The 15,444-nt window shown below is 61.3% G+C and overlaps 2 protein-coding genes across 2 annotated transcripts; one reads left to right on the forward strand and one right to left on the reverse strand.

Moving 5' to 3' along the window:
• Positions 1–100: 100 nt before the first annotated feature.
• On the forward strand, positions 101–7,571 carry BESB_077540 (uncharacterized protein; the record flags this gene model as incomplete). Its single annotated transcript, XM_029366115.1, has 5 exons — positions 101–508; positions 1,020–5,238; positions 5,501–5,664; positions 6,044–6,196; positions 6,786–7,571. The coding sequence occupies 5 exons, from the start codon at positions 101–103 to the stop codon at positions 7,569–7,571; spliced, it is 5,730 nt and encodes a 1,909-aa protein (XP_029217546.1).
• A 1,913-nt stretch (positions 7,572–9,484) lies between these two features.
• Positions 9,485–15,371, reverse strand: BESB_077550 (WD repeat domain 35 family protein; the record flags this gene model as incomplete). Its single annotated transcript, XM_029366116.1, has 5 exons — positions 9,485–11,216; positions 11,610–12,060; positions 12,614–14,011; positions 14,162–14,582; positions 15,111–15,371. 5 exons carry the CDS (start codon positions 15,369–15,371, stop codon positions 9,485–9,487), a joined length of 4,263 nt encoding a protein of 1,420 aa, XP_029217547.1.
• Between the last annotated feature and the right edge of the window lie 73 nt (positions 15,372–15,444).

Here is a 15,444-nt window from a genome sequence, read left to right on the forward strand (position 1 = left end):
GCGATAGGAGCCGAGAGAGGCTGCGAGCTGCGCACGGGCGGGATCCGCTGTATGCGCTCGTAGCGCCGCGTCAGGGGCCTGCCTGGCGAGTGTCTCCGGCATGTCTGGCGACTCGGCTCGCTCCGCCCGCGACGGGAGACAGAGGGGTAGCATGGAGAGCCGGCATTTCTCTACCTACTCGTCTCCGCCGGCGTCGCAGCGTCCCCCTTCTGCCTCCCGTTTGACAAGTCGGACCTCACCCTCTTCGCCGTTTCCCTCCTCCATCTCATCTGCACAGTCCACGCCGGCGTACTCGGCTTCGTTCTCGCCTGCGATGCGGCCTGCCGCGACGCCCAGCTTTCCAAGTGACTCCGCGGATGTGCTGCCTCATCACAATCACTTCTCCCCTCTCTTCCCGCCCGGCTGCCCCTACACTCCGCTCGGCCTCCTCGGTACGGGCGCCGTCGCAAAAGTCTATCACTGCCTCGACAGAAGAAGCAATCCGCCCACCCATGTCGCCGTCAAAGTCGTAAGTCGCGCGCGGGGGTTCGCGATGGCCGCTTTGTGCCGCGCCTAGCGATCCGCATGCATGCGTGGAGGGCCGCTCCAGGGCAGATGGAGGTTCAATGTGCAGTTCTCGCTAAAACGTTCTGACACGAAAGTGAAACTCCTGGATGCTTCTCGAGTCTGCGGCACGTTAGCGGCTTCCTACCGACCCTCTCCAATGGGCACTATTGAAGTACTGGTGTGAGGCGCTGCTCGAGACCGAGAAGTTGTATAAATTTGTATATATATATATATATATATATATATATATATATATATATATATATATATATATATATATATATATATATATATATATATATATATATATATATATGTATACGTACGTGCATACATATATTCATATACTAATATGAATGTATGTGCATATGAGTAAATATAGACAGATACGAGAGACCTAGATGGGGACACGTTCGTGCGTCTTCGTCGTAGTTTTCGAATGGCAGGGCTGTACTGGGTCGTTTATTGGTTAGTTTGCGGTGTCTCCGGGTCTGCAGATTCGAAAGCAAATTATTAAGCGAAACCCCGTTCTGCGGCAGCAGGTTATGCACGAGAAGGAAATTCTTCGGCGACTCAGCGTACCGCTCTCGCAAGCAGCGCCTGGGCCTGCGCGTGCGTCGTCTGCCCCGTCGGTCTCGTCGTCGCCCTTCCCGCTGTCGGCGTCTCCAGTTTTGGCTTCTTCCGCTGCGGCAGGGCCTCGGGAGGCGGAGGCGTGCGAGACGCGAGACAATTGCCAGGCGCGCGGCAGCCGCGAGGGCGAGGAGACCGGCCGAGAGGGCGACGCGCTTCCCAGCGCCAGCAGCACTTCCCAGGACGCCGAGGGCGTCTTCTCCGCGGCGAGGCCTGGCGACCCGGACGGGGAGGGCGGCGGCGCGGGGCCCCCCCCGGAGCCCCTCTTTTGTCCATTCATTCCGCGGCTGCTGCATTCGTTTCAAGACAGCCAGCGTTTGTTTCTCGTGATGCATTTGTCGGGGTTTTCGGATCTGCAGGAAATTCTGCGGCGCGTGAGTCCGGCGCCGGCGTTACCCCCGTCGCTCGCCGCGTCGTTGCCGACGGCCGCCTCGCCGTCGCCGATTCAGCTGAGTGCGGTCGCCGCCAAGACGTGGATCGCCGAGCTGGTGGGCGCGCTGGAGTGGATGCGCCGGCATGGCGTAGTGCATCGGGACTTGAAGCCGCGGAACCTCGTGATTTCGAAGGAGGGACATCTGGCGGTTGTCGACTTTGGCTCTTCACTTCTGCTTCCGGCAGACTGGAACGGGGGCAGCTCGAACGCGAGTGAAGACGGCGCCAGCGACCGCGACGCGGAGCGACGCAAGCTGGAGATTCATGGGCTCCGGCGGCGCTTCGCTGGCAGCCGCTGCAGCTCCTCGGACTCTCTGTCGTTCAGCATCCCGTCTGAGACGCCTCGCGACCTGAGCGCGGCTTCCCCTGCCTCCGTCACATCCGCGCGCGCCTGGGGACCGGCGCCCGCGGCTTCTGAGCCGCCGGCGCATGCGTCGTCGCTCGTCTTGCCGCCCTCGCCGTCGTTGCCCCTGCCGCACTCTGCCTCGCTGCGTGTCGCGGCGTCTCCGTCGCAGCATTTGTCTGCTGCCTCCTCGCTCTCGCTGTCTCACACGCCCTCTCTGCTGCTGTCGCCGTCGTTGTCGCTCCGGCTGCCGCCGTCGTGTGCCTCTGCGTGCCCGCTGCCGTCCTCGGCCGCGTCCCCGTCCGGGACGTCTGCGTCGAGCGCGTCGTTCTCGGTTTCTTCCTCGCCGCTGCTCGCCTCGTTTTCGCCGGCGACGCCCTGTCAAACGTCCTCGCCTGCGTTCGTGGCGGCCTCGCCTTCGTCGACCTTCTGTCCTGCGTCGCCAGAAGCAAGTGGGGCGTCGGCGCATGCCCAGCGGCTCGCTCTCGCGGGCAGCTCAGACGCAGCGGCCGACAAGCATCGGGAGGATCTGCGCCGCCCCCAGGGGGACTACGCGGCAGCTGAGGGGGCGCCTGGCGGTCCCTCTCAGGAGCGAGTCGGCGCGACTGAGAAGCCCGCGGGCGGCGCCCTCGAGTGCAAGAGCCCGGAGCAGCCATCGGGCAACCCCGGCGCAGCTGCAGAGGCCTCCGCGGCCCTCGGCGCCTCGCTGGCGCTCGTCCCCGAATTGGCTGGCACGTACCTCTACGCGGCGCCCGAGTGCTTCAAACAGGCAACGGCTGCCGGCGAGCCGGGCTGCGCCTCAGCCGTTCAAGAGGCGAAGGCTCGCGGAGGCGCGCTTGCCGCGGAACGCCAGGCCCTCAGCGCGGAGGGAAGCGCCGCGTGCAGCGAGGCGACGGAGACTCCTGGGTTGTGCGGGCAGGCGGGCGGCGACTCGAGGCAGCCCACGCCGGAAGCCACGTCGAGTTCGCCAGACATGCCGTCGGCCTCGCCCGTGTCTGTTGCGTCGCCTTCCTCCGCGTGCCCCTCTTCGTTTCCCTCCTCCGTCCAGTCCCCCGCGCGGCCGTCGCCGAGCGGCGCCGGCGCCTCTTCAGCCGGCTGCGCTTCGGGGGGCGCTGCGTCGCAATCCTCAGTGCACTTTGCGTTGGATCTGTGGTCGCTTGGATGCATTGCGTACGAGGTGCTGTGCGGCCGGCCGGCGTTCGAGGCCGCGAACGCACAAGAGACGATTGCGCGAATCACCTCGGGACAGGTGGACTTCCCGCCTTCGCTTCCCGCGGACGCGCGCGACTTCATCTCGCGGCTGCTTGCGCTGGAGCCAAGCGCGCGTTTGGGCTTTAGCAACTTCGACGAACTCAAATTCCACCCCTTCCTCGCCCCGTTCAGCGACGCGCTTTGGCGGCTGCCCTCCGTGCCGCTCACGCGCATCTACGAGCGCAGACGGCAGAAGAAACGTCACCTGACAGGCGACTTCTCCGGGCTGGGGGCGCTGGCGGCCGACGCCGCGCGGACGGACAGGCTTCCGGGGGTCACCGCGGAGCGCTACAGAGCTGACGATCCGCGCCGAGACGAGAAGGGGCGCCGCGCGAGCGCAGGCGAGGCGCCCGTGATGAGGCGAGAGCGCGAGCCGAGGGCGGAGGAGCCGCGCGGAGAGGGCGCGGCCGGGGAGGGCGACGCGAAGTCAAGCCACGGCGAAGTGAAAGACCTCGGCGCGAGGGAGCACGCGCCGAGCCACGCGCCGCAGGATGAGCGGAAAGCGAGCGATGAGCGCGGCGTCTCTTGGCAGGACCAGAAGCGCGAGGCGCTTGAGACGAACGCCCGCGTGCAGGGCGTGGCCTGCGAACGGGAGGGCCGCCGCGTGGTCGAGCCCCGGGCGACCACGCCGACTCTGGCGTCTTCATGGGTGTTCGGACCGAAACACGGAAAGCGAGACACCGCGGTGTCGTCCCAGCTTTCGCAGGTCTTCGCAGAGTCGCAGTATACGCCGACCAGATCCCAACCCTCGTCGGTGCCGGTCTCGCCCTCTGCCGGCGGCTCTGGACCCCACCTCGCGTCGTTTGTCGTCAGCCGGCAGGCGTCGTTCGAAGGCCTCTCGCAACGCCGCGGATCTCCACTCGAGCTGGGGTTTGGCCCGTCGAACTTCGACGTCTTCTCGCCTTCTCAGTCGCGTTTGTCATCGCCGTCGGTGCCCCTGAGAGCCGCGCTCGGCGACGCAGGCAGCGTCGCGCCGGCCGCCGTTGAGACGCGGCAGCCCCTCGGCGCGTCCTTCGCGCTGCTGCAGTCTGAGATCATGCCCGAAGTTGCGGACGGATACGACGAGCCGGGAGACCTCGAGTCGTCTCTGGAGTTGACGCCCTCGCTCGGTTTCGACTCGTCTTCACTCCGCCGAGCGGCGATCGCCTCGCTTGCTTCGTGCTCCGAGTCGTCTCATCGCGCGGTCTCTGCTCTGTCGCCGTTGCGGGTGCCCTTCTGCGCCTTTGCCGCGCCGACAGACGAGCTGAGCCTCGACCAAGGCGCCCGCAGAGACGCCGAGGAGCTGCGGCCGCCGCCGCGCGTGTGGCAAGCCGCCAGGCGGCACGTACAGCGGCCCCCCAGCCCTGCAGGCGACGCCGAAGGCGTCGCCTCTGCGCGCAGGCCCGCGGGGCAGCGGCCGAGGGAGACCAGACACAAGCGCGCGTCGTCGCGAGGCGCCAGTCCCCTCGGGGGCGGCGGGGGGTCTCCGGAGCTCCCCCGGGCGACGGACCGGGTACGAGTCGCTCACGGGGACAGACCAGAGGCTGCGAGCCGCCGAGGACGAGCCCAAAGAAGAGACCGAGGCAAGCCCAGGCGCCGGGCCAGCCGGAGACACGAAGGGGAGCGCAGTCGTGATCTGAGGCGGTGCGCAGAGGAGGATGCAGCGAGCGACGACTACGGGAACGCGTCGTCGGGGGGTCGTGGAGGACAACAGGGGCGCAGAGACTCGTCGAGGGAGGAGACGAGCTCCGAGGGACGCCTGGAGGCGTCATGGAGACCCGCCCGCAGCGGGGGGAGGGTCGGGCGCAGACTGGAAGGGGAAGTGGAAGGCGGCGCCGACTCCGAAGGAACCTACCTGCGGCTCGAGACGGGGTCGCGGAGTCTGTCGCGTGAACCGCTGGAAGGCTACGCGCCCTTTGTTGCTGCAGCCGAAAGCATCTACGTCTCCGAAGGCGAGCGTCCATTTGCGACCGCGCCCCCAGCCGGAGGGCCTCTCGCATCCTTCCTCCACGACGACGAGTGTGCAGTGTTATGGGGTCCGCTCACGCGCATGCAAGGTGAGACAGGATGCAAACGTCATCTGTTACTCGGACTCTCTTCGCTGGCGAGCGCACCGGTGTGTCCGCTAAGGTTCTCAAGAGACAGCCTAGCGTCAAGGCGGGGAGTCACGCGTCTGATTGTGTTTGTCATTCCGTCGCGAAACGTGGTGAGCTTTGTTTCATTTTTTCTTCCTCGTCTTCAGCCACTCGTGCCGTGGTAGTTTTTCTTCGTGGTAGCCAACGCCGGTGCGAGCGCCTGTGTGTGCATTTTGGTATCCAGAAGTTACAACCCCCTGCGAGCGCCTCTGCTGGGCTTGCATGCGGCGACGCGGCTACCAGCTCTACGGAAACAGTCACGCAGCGCTGCAGCCGGAGCCTTGTCTGGCGCTTCTCACCGATCAGGCGCGCCTGCTGCTTCTCGATCCTTGCAAATGCAGCCTCAAGGTACGCGAATCCGCGGCCGCTGGCTGTCTTCGACGGCACCAAGACTCTGCGTTGACAGCTCTCTCTGCGCGAGCGCCGCACGTGGATGATTGTTGGGAGACACACGCTTTGCATGCATCGCAGCGCGGACAGTGGACGGTGCGTTGACGAATGGGCAGCTCTAGAGCGCAGGCGTATAGGCATGGAAGTGTGCATATAACTCCCCATATAAGTGTATATGTACCTATTAAAATATATCTGTGTATCTGTAAAGTTCTAGTATGCGGGGATCCCTGGCTTCCGAGCGTTAAGCCAGCGAAGAGGAGTCGTTTCGGGTCTCACATTGGAGGCACTCGCACCTCAACGGCCCTCAAACGCTGTAGTTTGTCGTGTGTTGCAGAAGAGCATTTTGCTGTCCGGCGAAGGCATCGCTGTGGCGCCGGAAGGAGGCGACGTCCTCTTCTACCAATCGCCGCGATACTCGCTGCTGTTCCTAGACGACCTCAAGCAAGCGGATCTCTGGGCGGAAATGATGAGGCGCACAATTTTCTTGGTATGTGTCGTTGTCTTCTCTCTATTAAATATCAGAATGTGTTTGTTTGTGTTCATAATATAATAATAGTTTTATTACTTTATAGTATCAATGGTTACACTTGCTTTTATAGTATGCCCTCTGTTACAAGGTGCTGGCTGCATTCCAAGCATTTAAAAGGCAATCCAAACCTCGTAGCTGGGACGCAGGGCCGTGGGGTGGTCAGCGCCCGTGCGCTGACGTCTCTGCGTGCTGATATGCGTATGTGCACATTATGTGGGAATGCAGTGTCGATATGGAGTATCTAGGCAGAGCCAGAGGTAACCCTGTCGTTTCCATGAATGCGTTCATGGGCATGCATGTCGTGTCGTTGTCACGTGTAGCCGAGGAAGCACACATACGCCCATCGATGGATTCTAGTCTAGAGTCTCTCTCTACTCCCAGATATATAATTCCCCCCTCCCCCCCCCGCTCTTCCTGCCATACCTGCCCCTCCCCCCGCCCCCCCCCCCCCCTGAGGGGAGTTGCTTGCGGAGGGACGGCGACGTGTTGGCCTTCTCACTAGAAACCTGTTTTCTTCGTCTGCGGTATTTCGCTTCTCTCGGTGCAGCGGGGGCGCTCGCGGTCTGCCGCCCCTCCAGCGCGGCGGTTTTCCCTCTGTCGCAGGCGCGCGTTGTCTCTGCTGCCTCCCTCCCGGCGCGTCTTCTCGTCGCTCGCCTCGCTCTGCGCGAGCCGCGAGAAGCCGCGCTTTTCCAAGACGCGGCGCGGCGATTCAGGCTTGACAAGAGCCGGTCGAGGGGGTGAACGACCCCCAGAGGGCCCTGAGGCCCTCTCAGACGACGCGGCGCGCGTCCTGCCCGCCAGTCGGTCGGCATCTCCGACGCCGACGGGCTCGCGCGGCGTAGGCGGGGGCACGCGGCGGTCGAGGGGCCCCCGGCGTCTTAGCGAGCGGCGCCTGCGCGACGATTCTCTATCGTCGCGTTCACGCATTTCCGATGGTGATGGAACGCCAAAGATGAGCTCTGACACGCACGGAAAGGCAGCATGCGTGCTGCGTCGCCGGCGGTCTTCGGTCGAGAAATCGACAACAGCCGGGGGTGACGGCGAGGAGAGAGACGAGACCGATTGTGACGCGTTCTCTCAGCGCCTGGAGGACGACGCGGAGCCTCGTTCCCCGCGAAACGGCTGGGAGGCGGAGGGCGGCGGACGCGGTGGCGGCGAGTTGGACTCGTCGGGTCCCGGGCGGCACCCTGTAGCCAGCAGAAAGCTCTCTGGTCTGTCGCTTCCTCGTGCGCTTTTGGGCGAAGCGAAGAAAGTCGGGAACGCCGCCGCGGGTGCTGTCCGCACACTGCATAGAAAGTGGAAAAATCAAGGCAGCTTTTCTCTGCACTTGTAATGTGCACTTTTCCCGTATTTTTATCACGGAAAGCACATGCGCGCCGCGTGTGCGTCACCCAGCCGTCTCATCTGTGGCGATGCACTGCTGCGTCCGCGTATCAATCGTGCATTTTCTGCTGCACAAAAGTACCTTGAGAGAGATAGGTAGGCGAGTAGTCGTCGGCAAACTCGAACATAGGGTGCATCCACCAAAGCGTCTGCCACGTGTTTGACTTGTTTGGTGGCTCTCTTTTTCAAAGCTAGAGACAGATTCAGGGAACAAGCCGGGCTGTCCTTTATAGTTTTTTTTCGGGTTCTTCTCCCTTGTTTCTCGATCCTTGCCGTCATACCGACCGAGAGGTCGGACGTGCGCGTCGAGCACACGCTGCACACACAAAAAAACAGATCTTGTTTCGCAGTTTTTATTCGCATCGACTCCCAACGCAACCAAGCGTGTCACAAATGCTTGGGCGAAACAGTGTCTGTCAATGCATCGCCTTTGTGGTCCTTCTTTACGCCATTTTTTACACTCCCTGTCGTGCCACTCGTAGAGATTTCTACGGCTCTCTTTTTCGGATCCGTGCAGTGCACGGCCTTCCGCCGTTTTTGTGTGAGATTGAGAAGCCTCTGTAGGGTGAGCAAGAGACACTTAAGCACGTGTCTGTCTATGCACTCCGCCGCGCTCTCAACAGCGGGCGACTCTATTTCTGTTGTGCGGGCGCTTCAGCTTGGCTACGCGCTTTGGCCTCTACGTTGCCCTAGAGGCGTATTGCCATGCCACCGTGTTGCTCTAGGGCGTTTTGTGCGCCGCACGCGTTGACGACAAAGCTGGCCGTACACGTTCCCGTCTAGAATAGAGTTATTTATAGATGGATACAGACAAACAGGTGCATGTAAATCAGATGTAGAAATGCAGCTGGATCCCTGTCCGACACGTCTCTCTCTATATACATACATATATGAATTTGCAAAAAGATGGGAAGCAGACGCCAAGATGGCGTTTGTACCTCATGCGCAGGCTGGCTGAGCACGCGGTAGCAAATCGAGTAGCATCTTCTCTACTATTCTCCCCTGCACGTGATAGTGATTAGCACCGGGGGGCGGCATGCTTCTGTCATGCACGAAGCACAGCCTGTATTCTGACTCTGCAGACCGCCTCATTATTACTCGTGTACTGCATTCTAGTAGTGTCCATTCTCCCCTATCTTCGCCATGATTGGATTTCCAAAACGATACATGAGGTCGGGATTCAGATTCCGGAAACGTATTCCTGGTATCTCCATAGAGCATTTGTGAGCGTTCTTCAGTTTCGAGCGCGTCGAGATGTGGCGGGTGTAACGTCAGTGGGCATGTTCTTCATTCCGAGTTCCGTGAGGCGTTTCAGGCATATCGCACCAGATTTAGGAAGATGGGACATAGCCAGAAGCGAAATTGCAGTCTTTGCCTCGGGAGGAAAAGTCTCTCGAATCCCACCAGACTGTTGCGGCGGGGGCTGGTCCGCAGGGGCTGCTGGCTTCTTTGCGCCAGTGCCATTCCGCCTCTGTTGCCGCCCCGAGTGCAGTCTCATGCCGCCACCGGATTCACTAATAGCTTTGATTCCCACGTTTTGCGAGTTGAGTCGGCCTGTATGCCAGACGGGCGGTTAACTGATACACAGACGAGTCACTACTTGCGGGGACGAAAGGCTGCCATGGAAGCAGCGCCGGTCACCATGGGGGTCCCTGCGTTCTTTTTCCGGGTTTGTGAAAGAAGAGCCTTTGCGCGGCCTCATGGGCCGCGAGCGCATCCGGTTCGTCACATATTCGAGCCTTTCGCGCCGCGTGTAAACTTCATCCCAGGCACCAGACTTTCGATGCCCACGGCCTCTTGCGTGTGCTCGAGACCGACCGCGCCCATGCGACCTGACGACAGGCCTTTCTTCGAAAATCTCTTCTACGCACCGTCAGGAAGGTGTCGGTGGTGAACCCCGGGTATACCGCTAGATAGAGGCGCATGGCAAAGCGGACAGTATTCTACGTTCCGGGCCTCGGCGGCGTACATTTTGTGGTGACACGTGCGGCAGGAGAGCAACGCGTGTTGCGCGGAGAGCATCAGTGGGGTCGACAGTTCATCTGCGTCAGTGTGGTTTCCTCGATCTGCGATGTAGTGGTAAATAGGCCTTCCACTAGCTACGCAGAAAGCGAATGCGGTGCAGCATTCGGGGCAAGACGTCATCCAGCAGTGAATCGGCGCTCGACACTTTGGGCATGCACACAGGGGCAGACTGTCGTCTGCGCTGGCTGGCGGCGGATGCCGGCTAAAGATCTCGACAGCGAGATCCGCGAAAACCTTTCGCTGCTCTGGGGGGACCTCAGCAGCGTTCTCCAAGAACAAGAATGCCCTGGAGCAGAGCTGCCAGTTGCGCGCGTAGAAGCTGGCGAGGGCGAGGACGGCGTGCGCGGTGAGACCGTCAATGAACTCCGGGTACTCGGTCAAACGCACTGCTGCGCACGCGGCGGCGTCGTAGGCTGCGGCTACCAGTTGTTTGTGACAAAGCAGATACAAGTGAAACGCCTCTGCCCCCTGCCACGGTCTCCGGAGCGCCTTGTTTTCTGACATCAGCAGGTCATGCCGCGGCGGTGCTTCCCGCTGCATCGGCGAAACCAACGCGAGCGCCTCGGCCGACGACTGAGCCTCGATTCCTGAACGTGACGCGAAGGGGGACTTCGGGTTTTCCGCCCCGTCGTCCGCTCTGGGCGAGGCTCTTCTTTCGCCGGTTGGCGTCGCAGCGCTACAGGACGCCGTCGTCCGCCGGAGATGCGGCTGCGCGGCGGAGGGCGCGACGCCCTCCGCCGCTGTGTTTTCGAGTTTTTGAATTTCTAGAGCTGCGAGCACGTAGAGCTTTTTTTTACGGTCTGGCCTGTAGTGTGGCAACTGAGTTGCGGCGCGCTGACCGGCGCCGCCCATGGCGGCGAGCTGCATGATGATCTTTGCAGCCTCCAACGGTTTTCCCGCTCTCTGATAGAGCTTGACGGCCTGCAAGCGCTTGCCCTGCTCCACCAGGTGCCCAGCGCACTTTGTGAGAAGCGTCTCGATTTGCTGGACAGGCGCTTTCCCTGCGAGTGTGAGGGCGGTATCCCAGGCATTCAAACGCACGCAGCACTCGACAGCCGCTTGCACGTCCCCCGCTTTCGTGAAGGCCCTCACAGCCTCTCGGCAGAGCCCGACAGAGGTGAATTGTTTGCCAATCTCCCGAAGCAAGTCCCGGTCCCTCTCGGCGCGGAGATCGCCCACGAGGTTCACAAGTTCGTCAAACTGCTCAGTGAAGTAGTAGCCGTGCGCCAGGGCCTGGTGGTCGCGAATGGAGCGGTAAGCTTCGATGGCCTCCCGCCACTGTCCCTTTTCTCGGCAGCTGTCGCCGAGGGCCTTGGTAGCCCACTGCAGCCCCGCGGAGGCTCCGGAAGGTCCCAGGGACTCGGGCGCGTCGCGCGCGAGCTCGAGGACTCGCGACCAGTCGCCGACCGCGGCGCGCAGGGACACCGCGAGATCCCGACGGCCTACGGAAAGGTACAGGGTTTCTGCGCGCTCAAAATCACCAAAGTACGCGCGAATCTCCGCCTCACGTTCCGCGCCTCGCAGCGTACGCAAGCGCTTGATGCATTGTAGGCCGCAGTAGTCCTCGCAGCTGTGAACGGGCACCGCAAGAGCCGCGAGCCACAGAGACCGAATGTCCAGCCCTTGCTGTCCATAAGTCCTACCCAAGCGCCCGAGTGCCTCACGTCCATCGCGCACAAAGAGACGACACCGTTTCAGCCGCTTCAAAAGCAACTCTGCCAGCGCTTGATGCCGCACCACACGTGCCCTGACAAGAGGCGAAGCCCATCCATTCTAGCAATTCAGGCAGCCGGTGTTGTGCACACTGCCCAGTTTCAACCTGCAGAAATTCCGAGGGAAGTAGAACGCCGCCCGCGAAAACGATTCTGAGGCGTTGGCGCATGCGGGAGTGTGTCGTAAACTGCGCGGCGGCCGATAAAAACACACTTCAGCGTGCATAGATGTGACCTCACGCCCAACTGACTTGATGAAGGCTTTCTCGGCGATTTCGAGATTCAGCTTCTCGAGAGCGTGTTGGGCGATGAGCTTCCACAGGGAGGGATGCGACGCTTGCTCGGCGTAGGTGACAGCGTCGCCGAGCTCGTTCGCCTTCTTGAGGATCTCGCGCGTGTCCCGCAGCCGTTTGGTTTCGTAGTGAAACCTGTGGAGCCTGGCGTTGGGCTCCCCGGGCGTCTTGGAGAGGGCCTCGAGGTTGAACGTGTCAAGACATAACTCGCTGAGGCCGGCGAGGAAGTGCACGCCGCTGAGCGGCTCCTCCAGCACCGTCCCCCTGACGAGGTAGGTTGTGTTTTTTTCAGCCATTGCAAAGAGGTCCGCTTCATCCCGCGACCATAGCACGTCGGAAACGTCCTGTCTCGAGAAACGGAGAGCCGCCCCAAAGGCCGACATCGAGCTCCAGGCTTGGCAAGTCTGACCTAGACAGGGGACGTCGCCACGCACATCCGAAGACGCAGCGTCATCGAGTCACGTTCCCGACAGAGACCTCCAAGAGCGAGTGGAAAGTAAACCTGCGAGCGTGTTTTTGCTTTGCAACTTATGACAGGATAGCGCTCGCAGACGCGGGTGGCGCCCTCCGAAAGGTGGCTGCTGTGCGTCCCAAACACGTACGGTGTGTGAGATGCGTCACACACACTGGAAAACGTCCGCGTTGGAGCGAGGTGTTTGTGACAAGTGTAGAAACCCAGTTGAGCTCTGTTCGCGTGAAACTGTCTGCCTCTCGACACAGAGCGTGGATCGGATACCAACGAGGGGCTCGTTGATCCCTGGCCCCGAAGTGGCCGCTGTAGGTGTGAAACTTGTATGATGTATGAAGAACGGAATGACGAGGGAAGCGTGGCGGAGTGGATTTCAGGGTTCCTCCAACCTCGAGCTGCAGCGAATTGACCAAGTGAAGCGGACAGGCAGCGAGCGACGGCGGAGCACGTGGAAGGCAGCTTTGGGCGGTAGCGGGGAGCGCCCGTCGCTTACTTGGTTGCAGACTTCTCGTGGGCATTTGGTTCGTGGAGCAGGTCTCAGACGCGGCGTCGCCTCGGGGCGTCGCTGCTGCAGAGCGCAAGCTGAGTTTGTGAAAGATGTCGATGACCGCCACGCGCGTCGCATCGCAGTTCAGGTGAACGGACAAAGGGGCGACGCCTGTGTCACAGACGGCCTCGAGCTGGGCGGAAGGCAACGAATACCTGCGGAGCTCGCCGCTTCGCCTCGCGACGACGAAGCAAGACGCTGCAGCCGCGAGCGCCACCACAGGGTTGCCGCGGGCGCCAGCGCCGCCCTCCCCCTGCCGTACGCCTGTAGCCGAGTATCCATTATCATTTCTGTTCGCTTCCGCGGCGTCCACTTCAACAACCATTTCGCTCGGTCCTTCGGAAAGCGCATCACTATCGGGGAGCCTAGCCGCGTCTGAGCAAGTCTCTGCAGCGTTTCTGCCTGTCGCAGCCTCTGCGGGCTGGTCCTCGAGGCCGCAGCGAGCTGCGTCTTGCGAATTGTCTGCAAGCGGGTTCGGTCCCCTTGAGGAGTAGCGCCAAAGAAACACCCGACAGCGGTCAGCCACCAGGATGTGGCTGGCGGACATCGCCGCAAACTCGGGCTCGATGTCCGTAAATGTCGAGGTGACAGGCTCGCCCATGGCATTGCACACACTGAGGGCGTAGGTCCGTCTCACGCTTCGTTTTTCTGCGGCTTTCGCCCTCGCGGTATAGTCGGGTGCCTCCTCTCCCGCCTCCCCAGAGGCTTCTCCGGAGTCGTCGTCCTCCTCTTCGGCATCCGTGATGACTCCACAGCGATCTGCGTGGCTGAGGAGGTGCCGGAGGGGTGCGCGCACGTGACGCAGGTGCTTGCGGCCTGCGCCGACGTTCCAAAACCAGAGCGGTAGGTCGCGGCGGCGCGTCAGTGCCGTGCAGGACGAATACACGAGAGTCTCACCGAAGTAGGTAGCGGGGCGGCGCATGCGGATCGCTGCAAAGAGAAGGGCGCTGCCCGCAGCGACGACCAATCGCTCGCCGCGTGACTCCCAGCTGAACGCCTGCGCGGTCGCGTGTCCTGGCACTACCAGCGTGTGCAGATGCGCGCACTTCGCGACATCGTAAAATCGAATGACGCAGCTTGGCGGCGCAGACGTCCGAGAAGCGCTCTCAGCGCCAGGAGCGTCAGGATGGAGGCGGTGCGCGTCACCAAACACTGCCAGCACCGGGAGAGTCGGGTGCCAGCGAATGGAGAAGCAGCGGCGCAAGCAGGTTTCGAAGGATATCGGTGCTGCGTCGGCGTCGTCGCGGAAAAGTTGAATGCGGCCGTTTTCGTAGGCGATGGCTAGCGAGAGAGATTCAGCCGCCTCCGCGGCGTGCTGGAGCGCAACTCGTCGCCAGTGCACCCCTAGCCAATCAAGTCAACGCACCATCGACACCACAAGCGAAAAGGCGATGGCATCTTTTTCAGTAATTTTGGACTAACACTAGGGCACCGCTTTGGGATAGAGGCATTCGGGGGGAGCCGCCAAACGCAGAAAACATGCGGGTTGCTCACCTGCGACAGGGAGAAGGGGCTCAGTTCGTCCTTCGCAGTCCTCGCCGAGCTGTGTCCGCAGCCGGTGGCTGTATAGACCCTCGCTGTCGTAAAAGAAGATTTCCCCCGTCTTGGAGCAGAGGAGGATCTTCCTGCCGTCGGGCGACCACGCAGCCCGCACCATAGCCCGCTGGAGGTCTTTGCTCCACAGGCGCTGACCGGTGACGGTGCCGAGGACAAGATTTCCATCGGCGTAGAGGATGCAGACTTTCTGCTCGTCTGCGGTCCACGCGGTATCGACGACCTGCTTGGAGTGATCGATGTTGATCAGCTCGTTCACCCAGTGCTTGCCCTCGGCTCGCCATATGGCGATGCATCCAGACTCATCTACGGAAGTCAAGCGACCCTCGCCATCGTTCCACGAGACCAAGTGAATCCCCGTCTGAATTGCGCAAACATCGAGCAATGCTGAGATTCTTGGGGCGTTATCCATATATTTATTGCTGTTGCGCAGACCGACGCGAAGCCAACCGCCAGAGTTTCCCGCCGCTAGTGTGTGTGCGATGCCTTCTTTCACTAAATAGACAGAGCCGCGCTGTCTGAACACACGCGAGAGGGGCTGTTGCAGCAATGAGCGAAACACAGAGGCCGCCGTTTATGCGCATCCCACTGACTCAGCGGGGGGACCTGAAACAGAATACCAGGTTCTATTCATGGATGCCAAGAACGACACCGAAGTGCCCTGATTATCTACCCGCAGTCGAGTCTGAGGAATCACCCCGTCATCTCAAGGACTTGCAGTAGGGCGGGGTTTCGGCTTCGCTCACGTTTTGTTTTGTCTGCTTCGTCTGTAGAGACCCTGGAGTTATACTTTATGACGTGTGAATGTGTTTTGTCTTGGGTTTCCGATGAGACATGTTCTCAAGGGAAGAAGCGGAAGCGGCCTATTTGGCGGCCGAATCTGACTTACGGTATGAATCGCGTCTGGGCTGCTGGGAGACGACAGATTCTGTAGATTGTGTGCGTCACTGTCGTCTCGTGAACGGATCTCTGTCGCATCTCTCGCGCATGCACCCGCGCCGCCAGCGTCCAGAAGGCGGCAAGTTTCGAGGACCTTGAGCGTTCCATCTTTATAGCCAAGAGCAAGCCACCCACTGGCGCTCTGCCAGGATACACTGAGGATGGCCGCCCCTCTAGACGGCGTGACCTTCTTAGTGAAAAACGCAAACATTCTCGAATTAAACCTGAAGGCCTAACGGAGGAAAAGCAGGGGCGAGACCGCCGTAACAGGCAGCGCCCAGTCT

This window comes from Besnoitia besnoiti, chromosome VII, assembly GCF_002563875.1.
Source record: "Besnoitia besnoiti strain Bb-Ger1 chromosome VII, whole genome shotgun sequence".
Taxonomy (NCBI): Eukaryota; Apicomplexa; class Conoidasida; order Eucoccidiorida; family Sarcocystidae; genus Besnoitia; species Besnoitia besnoiti.